The sequence below is a fragment of the Brassica napus genome, chromosome A3 (genome assembly GCF_020379485.1).
Source record: "Brassica napus cultivar Da-Ae chromosome A3, Da-Ae, whole genome shotgun sequence".
Classification (NCBI taxonomy): domain Eukaryota; kingdom Viridiplantae; phylum Streptophyta; class Magnoliopsida; order Brassicales; family Brassicaceae; genus Brassica; species Brassica napus.
Genome location: NC_063436.1, coordinates 8264673 through 8280813, shown reverse-complemented (window position 1 = coordinate 8280813; position 16141 = coordinate 8264673). Strand labels below are relative to the sequence as shown.

At 36.6% G+C, this 16141-nt stretch overlaps 3 protein-coding genes and 1 long non-coding RNA gene across 4 annotated transcripts; 2 read left to right on the top strand and 2 right to left on the bottom strand.

The window, feature by feature from the left end:
• The first annotated feature begins 1294 nt into the window (after positions 1 to 1294).
• On the top strand, positions 1295 to 2639 carry LOC106437823 (60S ribosomal protein L18a-2-like). Its single transcript, XM_048775272.1, has 4 exons — positions 1295 to 1410; positions 1533 to 1648; positions 1740 to 1803; positions 2140 to 2639. The coding sequence occupies exons 1-4, from the start codon at positions 1396 to 1398 to the stop codon at positions 2479 to 2481; spliced, it is 537 nt and encodes a 178-aa protein (XP_048631229.1). The 5' UTR covers positions 1295 to 1395; the 3' UTR covers positions 2482 to 2639.
• A 140-nt stretch (positions 2640 to 2779) lies between these two features.
• Positions 2780 to 3788, bottom strand: LOC125605717. The gene is made up of 2 exons (XR_007337163.1): positions 3492 to 3788; positions 2780 to 3327 (listed from the first exon to the last, which is right to left on the bottom strand). It is a non-coding gene; the product is annotated as an uncharacterized LOC125605717 (long non-coding RNA).
• Positions 3789 to 8903: 5115 nt separating this feature from the next.
• LOC106437822 (chlorophyll a-b binding protein 1, chloroplastic) lies at positions 8904 to 9923 on the top strand. Its single transcript, XM_013878811.3, has one exon. The coding sequence runs from the start codon at positions 9003 to 9005 to the stop codon at positions 9801 to 9803; it is 801 nt and encodes a 266-aa protein (XP_013734265.1). The 5' UTR covers positions 8904 to 9002; the 3' UTR covers positions 9804 to 9923.
• A 25-nt stretch (positions 9924 to 9948) lies between these two features.
• On the bottom strand, positions 9949 to 13938 carry LOC106437821 (protein REDUCED WALL ACETYLATION 3). Its single transcript, XM_048775271.1, has 16 exons — positions 13557 to 13938; positions 13249 to 13340; positions 13026 to 13166; positions 12879 to 12935; positions 12733 to 12805; positions 12429 to 12587; positions 12175 to 12324; positions 11803 to 12058; positions 11517 to 11632; positions 11343 to 11429; positions 11172 to 11260; positions 11014 to 11076; positions 10858 to 10914; positions 10673 to 10769; positions 10425 to 10583; positions 9949 to 10309 (listed from the first exon to the last, which is right to left on the bottom strand). Exons 1-15 carry the CDS (start codon positions 13587 to 13589, stop codon positions 10428 to 10430), a joined length of 1626 nt encoding a protein of 541 aa, XP_048631228.1. The 5' UTR covers positions 13590 to 13938; the 3' UTR covers positions 9949 to 10309; positions 10425 to 10427.
• Positions 13939 to 16141: the final 2203 nt, after the last annotated feature.

Genomic DNA, 16141 nt, shown 5'->3' with positions numbered 1-16141 from the left:
TTTTTGAATAACTAATATATTTTCATTTAATTAATTATACATTAAATAAAGGTATAGTAGTCTATTAATTTTTTTCTTAATTTCAGTGAAATATATAAAAGTGACATTTAAAAAAAAACAGAATGAGTATTTCTGTGGAGTAGCATAGAGCAGGTTTTAATAATAATTATAGTAATAATAATGATAGTAATATTAATAATATCCAAATTCGAGCAACTATTTATACATTCTTACTTATTCACCATAAATAGCCAATTTATTATAACAAAATTTTACTTTCAAAAACCTACAACTAATAATTACTAAATATATATATATATATATTTGTGTTGAACTTTTTATGTTACTGTATTTGAAGACCAAATAAAAAATGTCATCGAATAATTAATTAGATTTTGAAATTTTTTATTGATTAGCTTTCAAAATATGATTTTAAATAGATTTAAGTATATAAAATTGATTTAATTTGTACTAAGAATTAGTTATATTTTATTACTAAATACAATTTTTATTAATTAGATATTCTAATCTTATTTTAAATTAATATACATATATTAAAATGATATTTTATTATACATTTAGTTTTTACCCACATGACTTATGTATCGTGTTTTTCTTTGCTGAGGTGCTAATATTATATATATATAATATTACAAAAATACTTGTAAGTAATTATACTGAAATTTTCAATGTATTTTTTTGTAATCCTCATTATTACATTTGTAATATTTTAATTAATATAAAGTATAAATGAAAAAATTAGAGTTTGAAAATATTTAATTTTAATTATTAATATTTAATTTTAGTTGTTTTATAAAATTATAGATAAATATGACGAATTTAGACTAAATATTTATGGATTCAGGTACTTTGTTTTTTTGGGTCCTAAATACCTATAATGACCTATACATGTTATGTACACAAAAATTATATGCATATTTATATGTATTTTAGTTATAGACCTGAAGTAATTTGAAATTAAAAGGAACCGATCTGAATCCAAACCAAAACTTTCTGGATATCTAGTTGTTTATATATATAACAGATTTGACCAATAGGCTACGTTTTCAACGATCCAAATGTCACCACCTGATGAATATAAATGATTATTTTTGTATTATGTTTTTTTTGGCAACATTTTTGTATTAAGTTCATACAAATCACAAAACTATCGAAAAAAACATATTCAACTTGAAAAATAATAAACCGTGAACGAGGAAATAACCAAAACTCAGTGGGGCTGTAGACATGTTCTATAACTATCGGCCCATTGGGCTTAATGATTCAATTTTAACTACTAGGGTTTTAGCATACGCTCATATAATAAAAAGGTTAGATTCATAGCCGCTTATATCGCTTGAGGTTTCTTCCGCATTGCCCCCCCTCGAGACGAAAATGGTTGCTTTCAGGGTTAGCTCTCTCTCTCTCTCTCTCTCTCTCTGTGTTTTCACCCCTTCTCTCTATGTCATAACGACTCCAATGTTACTTGCTCAGACCAATCTGATCTCTGTCTTCTGTCTTTTCCTTGGCAGTTTCACCAGTACCAGGTTGTCGGAAGAGCTCTCCCGACAGAGAAGGATGTTCAACCCAAGATTTACAGGATGAAGCTCTGGGCCACCAACGAGGTTCGTGCCAAGTCCAAGTTCTGGTTAGTACTCTCTCTCTTCTGTTTTTTTTCTTCTCTTGGTTGCTGAGTTATCAACTTGATGTCTTAACTATAAGTTTGTGATCTTGATTAGGTACTTCTTGAGGAAGCTGAAGAAGGTCAAGAAGAGTAATGGTCAGATGCTCGCCATTAACGAGGTATATACTTTCTCATTACTCATCTATGTAATGATAATCTCACTGGACGATCTGTAGTTTTGATAGACGCATCATTGCGTTAGAAAATGTAGTTAATCGATAACTTGTCCGGCAAGTAATTACAATTAGTACAGTTTTGTCTTGGGTTTGTATTTTTAATTTTTCATTACCTCCTCGTTGCTTATGTTATACCGAATGGTAAATTCGCGGCCAATTCTGTTGTTATGATTGACACATCATTGTGTTAGGAAATGTAGTGAATCGAGTAACTTGTGCCTAACGTAATTGCATTTACTGGAAACAAAGCTCATTTTCTGTCTTGTGTTTGTATTGTAGATCTTTGAGAAGAACCCGACAACCATCAAGAACTTCGGAATCTGGTTGAGGTACCAGAGCAGAACTGGATACCACAACATGTACAAGGAGTACCGTGACACTACCTTGAACGGAGCTGTTGAGCAGATGTACACTGAGATGGCGTCCCGACACCGTGTGAGGTTCCCTTGCATCCAGATCATCAAGACAGCAACTGTCCCGGCTAAACTTTGCAAGAGGGAGAGCACCAAACAGTTTCACAACAGTAAGATCAAGTTCCCCTTGGTGTTCCGTAAGGTGAGACCACCAAGCAGGAAGCTCAAGACCACTTACAAGGCATCCAAACCCAACCTTTTCATGTAAAAGGCTCACATGTTTTTGTTTGGGGCTCATATCTTCATGAAGTTATGCAACCTGCTGTTTTGGATTTTATTTTTCTACTATAACAATTTTTTAGGTTTTGTATTCATCAAACTTGAGTATTTGTTTCTTGCTATGAAAAAAACTCTTTACCTTGTTTCCATACTTGTCATTACATTGTGATTGATTTATATTCTAGTTCAACAATTGATCATGAGAAGCTGTCTTTGCTTCTGCTTCAGTCATTTCTTTTGTAAATGACATAGCCAAAAAAACAAATCTGGACTTCTACATGACAAAAGAGATAAATCATACAAATCTACTAAACAAAATTTTGCAAAATCAAGCACTATGTACTGTATCTTTCACTTTGGTTTGTTAGATATAAGACGTTGACTACACAATTGACCTATTGTACATGTACGCTTCCTTCTTCCTACAAACAAAAGTTACACTCTGTGTTTGCGACTCTGACTAACTGAACATAACTGGAAATACATACTTTGTGTCTCTTTATCTTACTTTGTTTCGTGTTCGAAAACAGAAAACTTACACGTCACGCATAATAACTACCATTGTGAACCTCATCTTCTTGGTTGGTTTCTTTCATTTCAGTTGGATCTTAAAAGCCATGATGTTATATATGCAGAGGAAGAAGCCACAGGTACCTATCTTCTCATTGAAGACTTGCTTAACTGCCTTGATAGGCTTGAATTCTCTTTCCTTAAATGGCAAGAGTACTTTGCAGTTCTGGCGACAACACTACCTAAAGATCTCAAGATAAATCATGGTAAAGCGTCTGTATCTCTTAATTGGGCTGGATCTTTCGTAAAGCCAAATCTCTACGACCTGCCAAACCAGTAATCCCCAATGTAGACCAAACCCAAAAAAAGAGAATCAGTAAAAGCAAGTAAAGCTATGAAACATGTCCAAAGAGGAGAAGTTTTAAGGGAAACTAGCCCATCCCATCACTAGACAAACAACACTTCAAATGAGAAGTTTCAGCTTAGTACCAAAAGGTAAAGGATTGTCAGAGAATGATGTATGACGATGACTGATGATGATGACGCGCGCATGTGTGTGTTGATGCGACATTTTGAACCTCTTCTGTACATGTACCTTGAGTTGGTATGATCATGAGTGATGTGCTACCCAAGATTTACCTTATGAACCTATGGGCCACTAACGAGATCCGTGCCAAGTACAAGTTCTGTTTAGTAACTTATTCCAACTCTCTTCTGTTTTTTTTTTCTCATTTTCTTTTGGTTGCTAAGTTATCAACTTGATGTCTTAACAATAAATTTGCACTCTTAAATATGTATTTCTTGAGGAAGCTGAAGAAGGTTAAGAAGAATAAAGGACATATGCAAGCAGAATAATGAACATATGCTGGCCATCAACGAGGTATGTACTTTCGCATATCTCATCTACCGATGATAGTCTCGTTTGGAACTACGCTAGGCGTTAGTCGGATGGTGACTCCGGGCCGAACGAGTTATCGAAAAATTGAAGATTAATTGAGGTATACGCGGGACTAGTTTTTATTATTTTTAATTATAAATAAATAAAGATATATATATATATATACATGTGAAAGTTAGACAAAGAAACAATGTATGCCAGTGCTACAAGAGTCATAACTTGCGGCCAGAGGTGTATGGTTTGATTCTTCTACAGTGTAACTTTTCTTTTCTTTCAAACTGCGCCGAGTCAATAATTTTTTTTTTTTAAACCAACTGCATTTTTACGTCATCAACTAATTTTACTCTAAGAGGAGTCTTCAGCCCACTATAAATACAAGGAGAAGTCTCCACTCTTCTCAGACAACTGGGCATGTACCAGGGCCAATCATTTGTCACCAGAGTCTAAAATTTAGCTGAATAAATCGGTTTTCAAAGCGTTTTATTGCTTCTCCAATTAATTATACCGATTTGGCTAAAATCGAGGCAAGATTCAACGCCGAGCGCCTTGTCGGCTAAACGTCCGCATTCTAGAACATGGATCATAAGTCATGTGAGACATATCATTGTGCTAGGAACTGTAATTAATCGATTAACTTGTCTAGAAATTAAACTGAATTTACCTTTATCTCATGTTCTATCTTGGGTTTGTATTGTTTACTGTTCATTACCTTCTCTTGCTGATATAATATCATTACCAATTTGTTTGCATATCTTTGAGAAGAACCCAACAACCATCAAGTACCATTATGCTTAATATATAGTTTGTGTTTGCTGAGCTATACTATGTAATAAAATACATCTTTGTGCATTTCAATTCAATATGTCCTTTCGATCACTCGAGGAAACATACCTCTCTATCATTGTTTTCATAACTTAAACATGATTACACTTTTAATCTCAACAGATCCATCTCATTGCTTTAAGAGGTTTCATTGAAAGAACATGTCAACTATAAAGAACAACAACACATATATTATGTATCATAAGAACAATTGTTTTTGTAACCAACCTTTAGATGATATAGATCATAAGTTCATGTTAAGTTAATTTCAAATTACCACCAAATGGAGAACAATAAAATAAAATAAAAAATCAGATAAAGTTGAGGATATACTTTGATGAAACTTGTGGGGGAGAGGAGAGTCATGAGATTAGTTTGCAGGAACTCAATATTGTTGTTTGCTTCAAAACTGACTTTCACGGTTTCAAGAAATTCCAATTTGCACAAAAAATGTTACAAAATTCTTTGTCTCAATAAGTGAGTGTAACATATTTTCAGTGAAAGCAGAAGGATTCACAACATCATTGGTTTCAGAACAGTTCTGTGTGTTTGGGTTTGTTGATGAGGATGCAACCGCAGAAGCTGTCACGTTCTTTCCTAAAACTAAATTGGAAGGTTTTGTGAAGACATGATCTTGGCCATGTTTCGGTGGCTTGTTGAGCAACATTTGAAAGGTTTATGGACTGACAGTGAGCATCCAATGAGAGAACATCTAGACTCATACAGATTTGGAGACATGATCAAAGAAGGAAGTGGATGAATGGGTGCTTGCGTCTTGCTCTTGCTCAAGAGTATTAGGGCTTCCGCAGCTGCCTGTATTAAAAACAAAACAAAAAAGATTCATAAGTCAAACCCAAAAACAACAAGTATTAATGTATACTCTATTTTGAACGGGCCCAAGAGACTTACAAGATACAAAGAGAATCATCAATCATCATAACGCATAAGGTTGGTTTCATAACAAAAAAGGATCACACCATTACAAACAAACCCTAATTAGACCGAACAATTTAACATTTGATACCAAAAAGAAATACACAAACAAAACCAAATAAACCCTAATTTAGATCGAACAATTTCACATTTGATACCAAAAAAAAACGAACAACTGAACTGCCATTGAAGAAACTAACCAGATCTTCTTCCATTGGTTGTTCTCGCGTCATTCTCCTGGACAGAAGCTTTAATCGTCTTCGCGAAGTAGAGAGGGAATCAGTAGATTGTCTTCTTGGAGTAGAGAGGGAGTCTAGATAGATCATCTTCTTTGTTGTTCGCAAGAGAGGAAATTGTAGATAATATTTCCAGAGAGGTTCTGATGTACGTAGTTCGTGATGTACATCAGAAGGTGTGTCAAGACCTATGTCAAGACGTACGACAGGACGTCGAGTGGAGAAGTTGCTTACAAGGAGATTGTCTAAGGTGATTGCGTGTGTAAGTGGAGATTGGATAAGGAAAGAGAATATCTTGTTAAAGACAAATGACGTTTTCCATTAAGCAAAGAGGCTTTGCTTGGAGAATAAGTGTTACTTGGAGAGGAATAGGAAGTTTCCTTATATGGGAATGGAAGTTCATTAAGGTGCATTTAATGAACTTGGAGAGCAAGTCTATGGTTTATATATAAGGAGGGACGTGCCCTTATGAGAAATTAGCATCCATAGATTAAGTAAAAAGAGAGAGAGAGTTTTATTAAGTGTTGAGTGTTGTCCTTCGGTCTGACGTAGTGGCCGATGGAGTCTGATGTGGACTTAGTTTGGTGGCGTTGGAGTTGGCGCTTTGTGTGGTGGAGTTAGCCATCGTGTGTATCTCTTGTGAACTTTGTGTGTGCTTGGGTGATCAAGTGTTTCAGACACATTTGGTGTGTCCGTTGAGGTGTGGTGACCAAGCTGTGTGTTAGTGTGACGTGCTCGTTGGTATCTATAATATGTGTCTGGTGTTAACGTACTCGGTGACGTACTTGGTGAAGTACTCGGTGACGTACTTGGTGAAGTACATGGTGATGTACCTTCCGAGAGGTGGAAGGTTGAAGCCTTGACTCAGGGGAAGTTTAGCAAAGATAGTTCATTGAGGAGGTCTGGAAAGATTGCAGCTGTGTGAAGACAGTGAGCTCTGGTGCGGCCAGATGAGATCTATGCATGTGTGCTTGATTCCTAATCTTCGTAGATATCTATCTAGAAAAAAACGTGTCAGGAGGTTTGTGCCTGATGTATACGTTAGTAAATAATGATGTATTTGCATTCTTGTTCTAGTGATTAATGAAATCTGGACGAGGTCCCGTGGATATAGGAAACGAACCCCGTTAACAAATTCAGTGTGTCATTTACTTTATGCTCTATATCAGTATATTGTTCGTTGGTTATATCACAAAGAGAAATGTTAATTAAAATTAAAAACCTGTGTATTTGTGTTACGCGCTTTTCTTGGTTGTGCTATGTTTTTAAGTCTTCAAACTTGTGTTTGAATTTCAAGCGGCATTCAAATGCAAAAAAGAGCCGTTATAAAACTATTATGCCAAACCAGAACAAACACCGACTTTATCTATGCCATGATATCTAAATCCTTTCTACTCATGGCATAGATAAAGTCGGTGTTTGTTCTGGTTTGGCGTAATAGTTTTATAACGGCTCTTTCTTGCATTTGAATGCTGCTTGAAATTCAAACACAAGTTTGAAGATTTAAAAACATAGCACAACCAAGATAAGCATGTAACATAAATACACATGTTTTTAATTTTAATTAACATTTCTCTTTGTGATATAACCAACGAACAATATACTGATATAGAGCATAAAGTAAATGACACACTGAATTTGTTAACGGAGTTTGTTTCCTATATCCCTGAGATCTCGTCCAGATTTTATTGATCACTAGAACAAGAATGCAAATACATCATACCTATCCCGCGCCGCGCGTGTGTGCCGTAACTAACAACTTGAGACAAAGTGCGAGCATCTGTGTCCTAACAGTTTTACAGTTCCACATTCTCTTCTTTTTCTACTCAAAGAATCTCCAACGCGCTTCTCCCTCATGGCGCGTGACCCTTACTCTGTTTTCGACATCACTCAAAAATATACTCATCAAAATTTTCCTTTTTTGTTTCTTTCTCACTAAGGGAGTGAAGAAGATGAAGGCATCGAACATGGAGACGATATAGAAATCTACGCAGAATGTTTCTCTGGATGATCGGAGAAGAAGAGTGGGAAGATCGACAGAAGAGAGCAGCAACGAACATATTACTCCGAGCTCAGATAGAATCGGAGCTCAGTTCTCACTTATCTCTTCCTTGTAACTGGGAACAGTGTCTTGAGCACTACCATTTGACTAAAACCTACAAAGAAAAAATGGTAGTGTTCAAGAGAAAAAGAAGCAAAAGTAGTAGAAGAAGAAGAAGAAGAAAGCTTGAAATGCAAGTCAAGATGAAGAAGAAATAAGAGCCAACAAAGAAGCTAAAGAGGAGTTGAGTTGTAACTTTGGTCACAAAGAATAAATTCAAAAAAAAAAAAAAGTAAAATCTAGTCAGTTTAGTTAAGCCAACAAGGAAGAGTGAAAAAGTCTAGCTCGCTAGACATTAGGAGTGGTTATTAGAGGTAAGGTTTAACGTTGTAGTTGTTAACGTGTGTGTCTGTAATACGTAGTATAGAGAATTGTGTGTTGGATGTTGAGAAATGAAATGAGAGATATATTAACAATGTAAGACATTCAACGTGTTCTCTCTTCAAGAGTGTTTATGTCTTTGAATCACAACAAAGGCAAGAAAGTAAAGAGAGAAGAAACCAACGCTTGTGTAAGTTGAATCACAATACCGTTTTTGCGTTCTTTTTAAGTAATCATAAGAATCATCACCTTATTGATCCTTTACCAATTATGTTTTGGTATTTATAAAGTGAAAGCGAATGAAAAAACTTGAAGATAATATTTTGCTTTATCTCGGGATATCAGTGTCTTGATTTCTATTGGTTGTTGATAATTTTTGGAGGTTAGACTTTTATTGTTATCTTGTCTTTCTGACTCAGTCAAATTTGCTTACTAACCACAAGTTTCTTCACCGCAGCTAAAGAAATCTAGCAAAAGCTAGTGGACTATAGAGTGACACGTAGGACGTAAACGGACAAATCCAAAATCTCATAAGCCAATCAGGAAAGAGATACAGATACTACAGAGATAACAAACCTTACTCTTAAGATTTCTATAAAACCGATCTGTACCCCAACCATTTTCAATCACTCTCACCAGTCGCAAAAAAAAAAAAACACAAAAACTAAAAAAGATCAAGAAAAGTTCTAATGGCTGCCTCAACCATGGCTCTGTCCTCCCCTGCCTTTGCCGGAAAGGCCGTGAAGCTCTCACCGGGAGCCTCCGAGGTCTTTGGAACCGGCCGTGTCACCATGAGAAAAACCGTCAAACCCACCGGTCCATCTGGCAGCCCATGGTACGGATCCGACAGGGTCAAGTACTTGGGTCCATTCTCCGGAGAGCCCCCGAGCTACCTCACAGGAGAGTTCCCTGGTGACTACGGATGGGACACCGCCGGTCTATCCGCTGACCCCGAGACCTTTGCAAGGAACCGTGAGCTAGAAGTTATCCACTGCAGGTGGGCCATGCTCGGAGCCCTAGGCTGCGTTTTCCCTGAGCTCTTGGCTAGGAACGGAGTGAAGTTCGGAGAAGCTGTTTGGTTCAAGGCTGGTTCACAGATCTTCAGCGAAGGAGGGCTTGACTACTTGGGCAACCCGAGCTTGGTTCACGCTCAAAGCATCTTAGCCATTTGGGCGACTCAGGTGATCCTCATGGGAGCTGTTGAGGGTTACAGAGTAGCCGGAGAGGGACCATTGGGAGAAGCAGAGGACTTGCTTTACCCAGGAGGCAGCTTCGACCCGCTGGGTCTCGCTACCGACCCAGAGGCTTTCGCGGAGTTGAAGGTGAAGGAGATCAAGAACGGAAGGTTGGCTATGTTCTCTATGTTTGGATTCTTTGTTCAGGCTATTGTAACCGGAAAGGGACCGTTGGAGAATCTTGCTGACCATTTGGCTGATCCAGTCAACAACAACGCATGGGCCTTTGCCACCAACTTCGTCCCTGGAAAGTGAATGAATTAAAGGTTATTATCATGCGAGTGAGCAGCAGCGAAAGAGATTGTTTGTATATTTGTTAAACTTCCTTTGTCGTATCTTTGTATGATTTATCAGAAACCGAACCTCATTTCTCAACTGTGTTGGCGTTTTATCTTATGACTCAAATTGAACTGAATTATCATTTCTCAACAGATGATACATATGTTCTGTATTTTGACAAAAGAAAAAAAAGACAAATGAAACTATATGATAGGAAACTTGAGACAAAATTACAAAAGGAAAGAAAAACGAACAATACTAGTCCTAAGATGATGATGCCGTCCAAATGCCACAAGATGCTTCACTCTTAGCCATTTCCCGAAACTTTGGTTCTAATTGGCCCAAAGGTGCTTCGTTTGGAAAGCTTCAAAAATTACTGATCTTTGAAATCAAATCTTTATTGTCCAATATGAGATTGTGTTGTAGCTATTTAGCAAATTTTGACAAAAAAAACTCTGCGACTTTCATGTTTACAGTCCCTCCTGTGAATGAAATATGGTTCTAGTGTGTGTTAATCAAGAGTTGTATCTCTTCCTAAGCGAATCATTCCAATATCAACAATGGCTGCAATGGACCAGGAGTAGTAAAAGTGCTTACATATTAATGTGGGATCTGAAGAAGAATGAGAGCGGTTAAGTATAAACAGAAGGAAATGGCAGCTCCAGCGAGGACATTGTGGAGCAGTCTCTTGTCATCTTTTGTGGGTATGAAAACAGACTTTAACGTATTGGTCAGCTCGAAAAGCCGATGAGACACCTGAGGAAAACAAAACACGAGAACAAATTACACTTTGTATAATGTAGAGTGGATAAAAGGGCTTTTTGTAGATTATATTTTTACTTTACCAAGACATAAATGGCCGTGGTGAGCATGAAGTTGAGCATTGGGTACTCCGGAATGATGGATAGTAGCCACTTGGGCTGTCCATTAGGCACATTCGATCTGCATCACATGCAACTTTCTGTAAATTCTTGAGACAAATGGTTTCTTGCCTACTTATTTGGGAGAAAGGAAACAGTTTCTTGCTGACCTTAACCAGATGTGAAACTGAGAAATATAGGTCTCCAGAGTAATCTTGCCGAGCCACCTAGGAAGAACATGACATTGAGTCTTATTAGAGATGTGCTCAGATTTTAGAATCGCACCAAGCTTGGTTGAAATGAACTAATAAGATTGAGAATCATACGCAAATAGTGTCAGGGAGAAATTTCGCAGCTGTTGTGTGGAATTTCGCAGACAGATGTAGACACTGAAACAACATAATGAAGACAAAAGTTAGAATCCAGAAAGGAAGACTGTCTCAAGATTTGACGTTTTGTGTGAAAGAAGGGTTTTGATACTAACGTTATTGGAATCCACGATGTGTACGGATGATATTTGTTGTACGTAACCTTGTCAAGCTTGTAGATGTATTCGTACCACAGGTAACCAACCTGGAAAATATGAGGAAAACAACTTGGCCATCAGACATTATCAATTACATAAGATCTTTAGTCAGAGAAAAGCCAAACTCACGAATGAGGAAGTAGCAATTATGCTTGTCTTGATCGTTATCTTTTTCTTGGCATCACATTCCTCCAGTTTCTCCATCCATCTCTCCACCTGAGATCAAAATGTCGAAAAAGATTTTAATGGTTGGTGTCACGAGAAGATATGAAAAGAGGTGAGCACCATAGGTTCGGGAGTTACAGTGGGATGGAAATAGGCATATATCATTCCAACGATCCATATGTAGCGGTCAAGTCCTGATCTGAAGTGCCATTCATGTAGAAGCGGTAGATCGGGTTTAGCTGGATCAGTGTATCCTGCAGTTGTTTACGGACAGAAACCATATGTTAGCCAACGTACATAAACACATGTTCAAATGACCAAGTGGCATCCAAACACTGCAGTGAAAAAAACATTCAGCACGAGACAGATGTGTAGTCAACCATGCCGTAATCAATATAAGATATGAGAAGAGTCCGACACTGACCCAGTAAGAATGTTAGAGGACTCCAGAAAATCTCGAAAACTCCAGGAATCTCCCACATCAGGATGACCACGAGAAAGCATGAAGCAATCTTCACAGCCATTACTGATGGTATTTCGTTATACCGACTGAAGATACCAAGGGCTCCATACACCATTAGGGTGAACAGAGTGTGCATTGGACAGATGTAGTATAGCATATAATCGTTATTGAGAATAATGCAGCTAAAAGCCACAAATAAGTTAAGACGCCACATCATCTGGAAAAAGTAAAAGATTTCATGAGCATCTTGAATCTTTGAAAGAAACATATGCTGTATAGAAGCATATATGATGATAAACTAATGACTATAGATATTGAAACTATCTATAAGACCTGCGTGAATCGTGCTAGGGAGAAATCCTTTCTGATATAGTAATAAGAGAAGTTCCCAAAACCAGTCATCCAGACGTAAGCAGCGATGAAGACCCTGATTGCATTGTATATCTCAGCCGCAGCAAAGTAATGATACATCCGAAATAAAACCTGCAAGGACACAAAACAATGAATTAGCATGAAAAAAAAAACAATTGCAAAACAATATATCTAAAGGTAATGAAAATCTACAGAGGAAAGAGTAGATCAATAACCTGCATCCATCCTTTCCACTCTTCAGTCTGGTGACGATTAAGATAGAGGATGGATTTCCCTGTTATTGGTGATCTGTCATTGTGTTTCTTCAAGGATGCAAAGGCTGACACTATGATGAGAAGACAGTAGAGAAAGATGAAAAGGTCTCTGTTGTAATTCTACAAAATAAAAAGTAAGTGTGTTATCAGTTTCTATCTTCGAACAATCTAAAGATACAATGTAGACTAGACTATATATTACAAAACGTGAATTGTTTTCAGATCTTAGAAATGGAAATTTATCAGAAGTTTTGAAGAGGTTAACCTTTGTCGACTCTCCAAGCAAGTTTGTTCGATCGCATATGTAAAAGTAAAAAAGAATCCCCCCGAACTCAGCCCTGAGAGGAAGTAAGTAATACAGTCATGATGATGAGCAGCATGGGAATCCAATCCGATAATAAAGTAACTTACATAGCTCTCAAGGTCGCTCGATTATCAATCAAGAAAGAGTCTTCCATCGTCAGAAACCTACAAGTAGACAAAACGTAGAAGGATTTTAACTCGCACTACACTCGAAGAGACCAAATAAATAGAAAAGAGGAAACCACTAAAAGCTACCTAATCAAGTTTGCTTTGATAGGCGAGCTATAGAACCTTGAAGAGACTGATCTAGGAAGACCAACTCCTTCAAGTAAAACAGCTACTTCCTCTTCCTTGTCTTTCACCTCACCAAGTTCAACCAAATTATTATCTGAATGACTGCACGCAAAACAAAGCAGATCTAGCTCATTATTGTCAAGTTAGAGAGAGCCGTAAAATAAAATAAAGGAAGAATACGTACACTTTAGAGTGCAGTGAAGACCTCTTATACTCAAGAAACTCAGAGTATGCCCATGCTATGAATACAGGGATGACTCCAAGCAGAAACGAAACCTGCATTCAACAGAGATTCAAAACTGAATCAATCTATGTTGCTTCTCTACTAGCATTTGTAGATATTAGAATCCATTAATCTCTCTCGAGCAAAGCTGATCCAAGTTGGTGGATTCAATCACTCCCACACCCTAACGATATAGTCGAAATCACATCCAATTCCTAAACGATTCGTTCCAGATCTATTGCGATTAAGAAGACACTATGAGCTTTTACCTGGCCAGGCGTAATTGGCTCAGAATCCGCCATTTTTAGTGGGTGGGATCTTCGGAGATTGATTATGAACAACTGGGAACCGAAAAAAACGATGTGGAGGGAGAGATGACGAAACGATTATCACTCCACCGTTGGATCTAAGGTATGGAGTTCGACCTGCAGAAGATGAACTCAGGATCCGAAACCCTGGGAATGCAGAGTGCGAAGAAGAAGAAGAAGCTATTGTTGGTTGCTTCGAGGATGGAGAAAATAGCGGTTGCGACGTCGTTTTCGTTAAGCTCTCATCTCACCCGAACGGTTGTTGGTTTGGCGATGGCTTCCTTCCTTCTTTTTTCCATTTAAAATTTCAGAAAAGTGGAGATTACGTTGAAGAAAAGGTTAACATGTGTGATGTGTTTAGGTGATTAAAAGCTTTTTTTTTTGTAGACTAATAATTTATTTATTTACGAGTAGAAATTAGAAAAATCACGTCAATTTGATATACAAATCATCACTTTTGTTTCATTATGCTTTTCTTCTACCGCTACAGTAACCTATGATTTATAGTCAACCCGGCGCCTCACCGTCCAGATTTGACGAAAGCTGTTTTATTCTCTTTGCTGTCTGTCTACTCAGACCTGTTCTTCGAATGACCAGAGATCTGAAGAAAGCTGTGTACTACAAGACACTTGGTGTCACGTACTTGAAGAACAGATCCTCGTCTCACAAAGACATTAGTAATAACCAAAAACTAGAGATGGACCCGCGCGCCCGCGCGGGTGTTGGCTTTTGCAAGAATGATTTTTGTTTTCCATGTAAATATTATATACTTTAGATGTGTCACGATGTTAGAGAATTGTATCGCGGTATTAGTATTCTTTTTAATAACGTTTTTTTTGTTTTCCATTGTAAATGTACAATTTTTTGTTTACAAAAAGCTACATAGCACATATATAATATTAAAATGTTAATAATTCTTTAATACTATAGATATGCTATCAATTTTATTGAATTTATGTAAACAAAGTCTTTATATTTCAAATTAAATTTATGTTTTTATAGAAAGAAAGAAGATTCATATTTTTTAACCATTCAATAATTTATTTCTTTAGATAATTTTTATAAACAAAATATTAATCAAAATTTCAATGAAAATGTAATTTAGATTATGATTTGGGCATGATGTTGCAAAAAAACAAAATAAAGATTATGATTTGGGCTGTCATGTTTTAAAAGTGGGTTGGGCCCAAAAAAAACGTTTTATCAAAACAAACTTATTAGGTATTTGTTATTTTTTTTTTCCGGGAACAAACGAACAGTTTTCTTTGTCACCGACAAAAATTGATCAAAAAATATTTTTCGATCAAAACAAACATAAGATCCAGACGACATGTTCTTCTGATTCCAAATCAAACCTAAGAATATAAGTGCAGATCGTAAGAGAAAAACGGTAACCACCCCTAATCACTATTAAAGCTTTTCCTTTTGCGAATCTTAAGGTTTTGTTTTATTTCTATAAAGCTTCTGTTTTAGAGGTTCTTTAGGTTTTGATAAATTTTGCTCTACAGATTGATTGTTGGCGATCTACATCATGTAGAACGGGAGCAGGCGTCAAGCTAAGAAACATTTCATAGAAGAGTAGTTTATAAACATTCTTGTCTTAACACACGGGCTTCATAGGAGAATACGAACAGAGAAGATGGAAGAGGATTTGAGATTATCGGAGTGTACATGGTAAGTATTTTTTGTTAATTATTCAATTAATTAGAGAATTTGGTAACTGTATATTAATTTGGTGATGATGTTTCTTGTCAAATTTCATTTCAATGTTTGCAAATTGACCTCTTGGCGGGCCTTGAAGAATCTGCCATTGTTCATTCATGAGCAATATAAAGGTGTTTCTCATTTTTGTTAATTATTTATTTGGTTTGTAAGTGTGTATATTTATTGGAATTGGCATAACAGCTTATGTATAATTCCCTCAAACATAGAAGAAGTTTATTGGACCTATAATGGAGTTGATAGATCGGGAAGTTCTATCAAAGGAGTCTGGTGAGGTTGCTTCTACAGAGAACCTTTTCTTTGGCAAGGCAGTGGAGAAGGAAGAAAGTGATTTTCGTGATCAGAGCCCAAGTAAGTTGAAAAGAAGTAAGGAGGGGCAGTTATTAATTTTGTGTACTTTTCTAGTGTGCTGAGCGATTGTTTTTTTTTTTATGAACAGATGTTGGTGAAAGAACGATCAGAAGCTATGAAGAAAGAAGTTTCTCTCCCACGTTCAGCAAGTGAATCCAGACAACAACTCACGGTTAGTAACTATGATCTTAACTTAGATGAAAGCAATGTAGATTTAGAAAGAAGATTGAACCATTGCCTTAGATAGTATTATATGGCTTTAGGATTGATTGAATAACGATGCATATCTGGGTTCTTGTGAATGAATGTGTTATAAATAACAAAGACGTTCATAAATATCTAAATTAAAGAAAAACACTAAGTATAACAGTTAAAGAAAAACTCTAATTTGTCAAACTAAAACAACCATCTTCAGAAACACACTAAACAAATTTGCTTAGAGAAAACAATCATGCTTGTCTGAATCATGAAAG

Bases quoted from the DNA above. Each gene is read 5' to 3' on its own strand.
- LOC106437823 (XM_048775272.1), top strand. The intron at 1,649-1,739 runs GTTAGTACTCTC...GATCTTGATTAG, and splicing joins CGTGCCAAGTCCAAGTTCTG to GTACTTCTTGAGGAAGCTGA. The intron at 1,804-2,139 runs GTATATACTTTC...TTTGTATTGTAG, and splicing joins AGATGCTCGCCATTAACGAG to ATCTTTGAGAAGAACCCGAC.
- LOC106437822 (XM_013878811.3), top strand. From the start codon at position 9,003: ATGGCTGCCTCAACCATGGCTCTGTCCTCCCCTGCCTTTGCCGGAAAG.
- LOC106437821 (XM_048775271.1), bottom strand. From the start codon at position 13,589: ATGGCGGATTCTGAGCCAATTACGCCTGGCCAG. The intron at 12,059-12,174 runs GTCTTATAGATA...TACTTTTTCCAG, and splicing joins CCCTAGCACGATTCACGCAG to ATGATGTGGCGTCTTAACTT. The intron at 10,915-11,013 runs GTATGATTCTCA...TGTTCTTCCTAG, and splicing joins TTCTCCCTGACACTATTTGC to GTGGCTCGGCAAGATTACTC.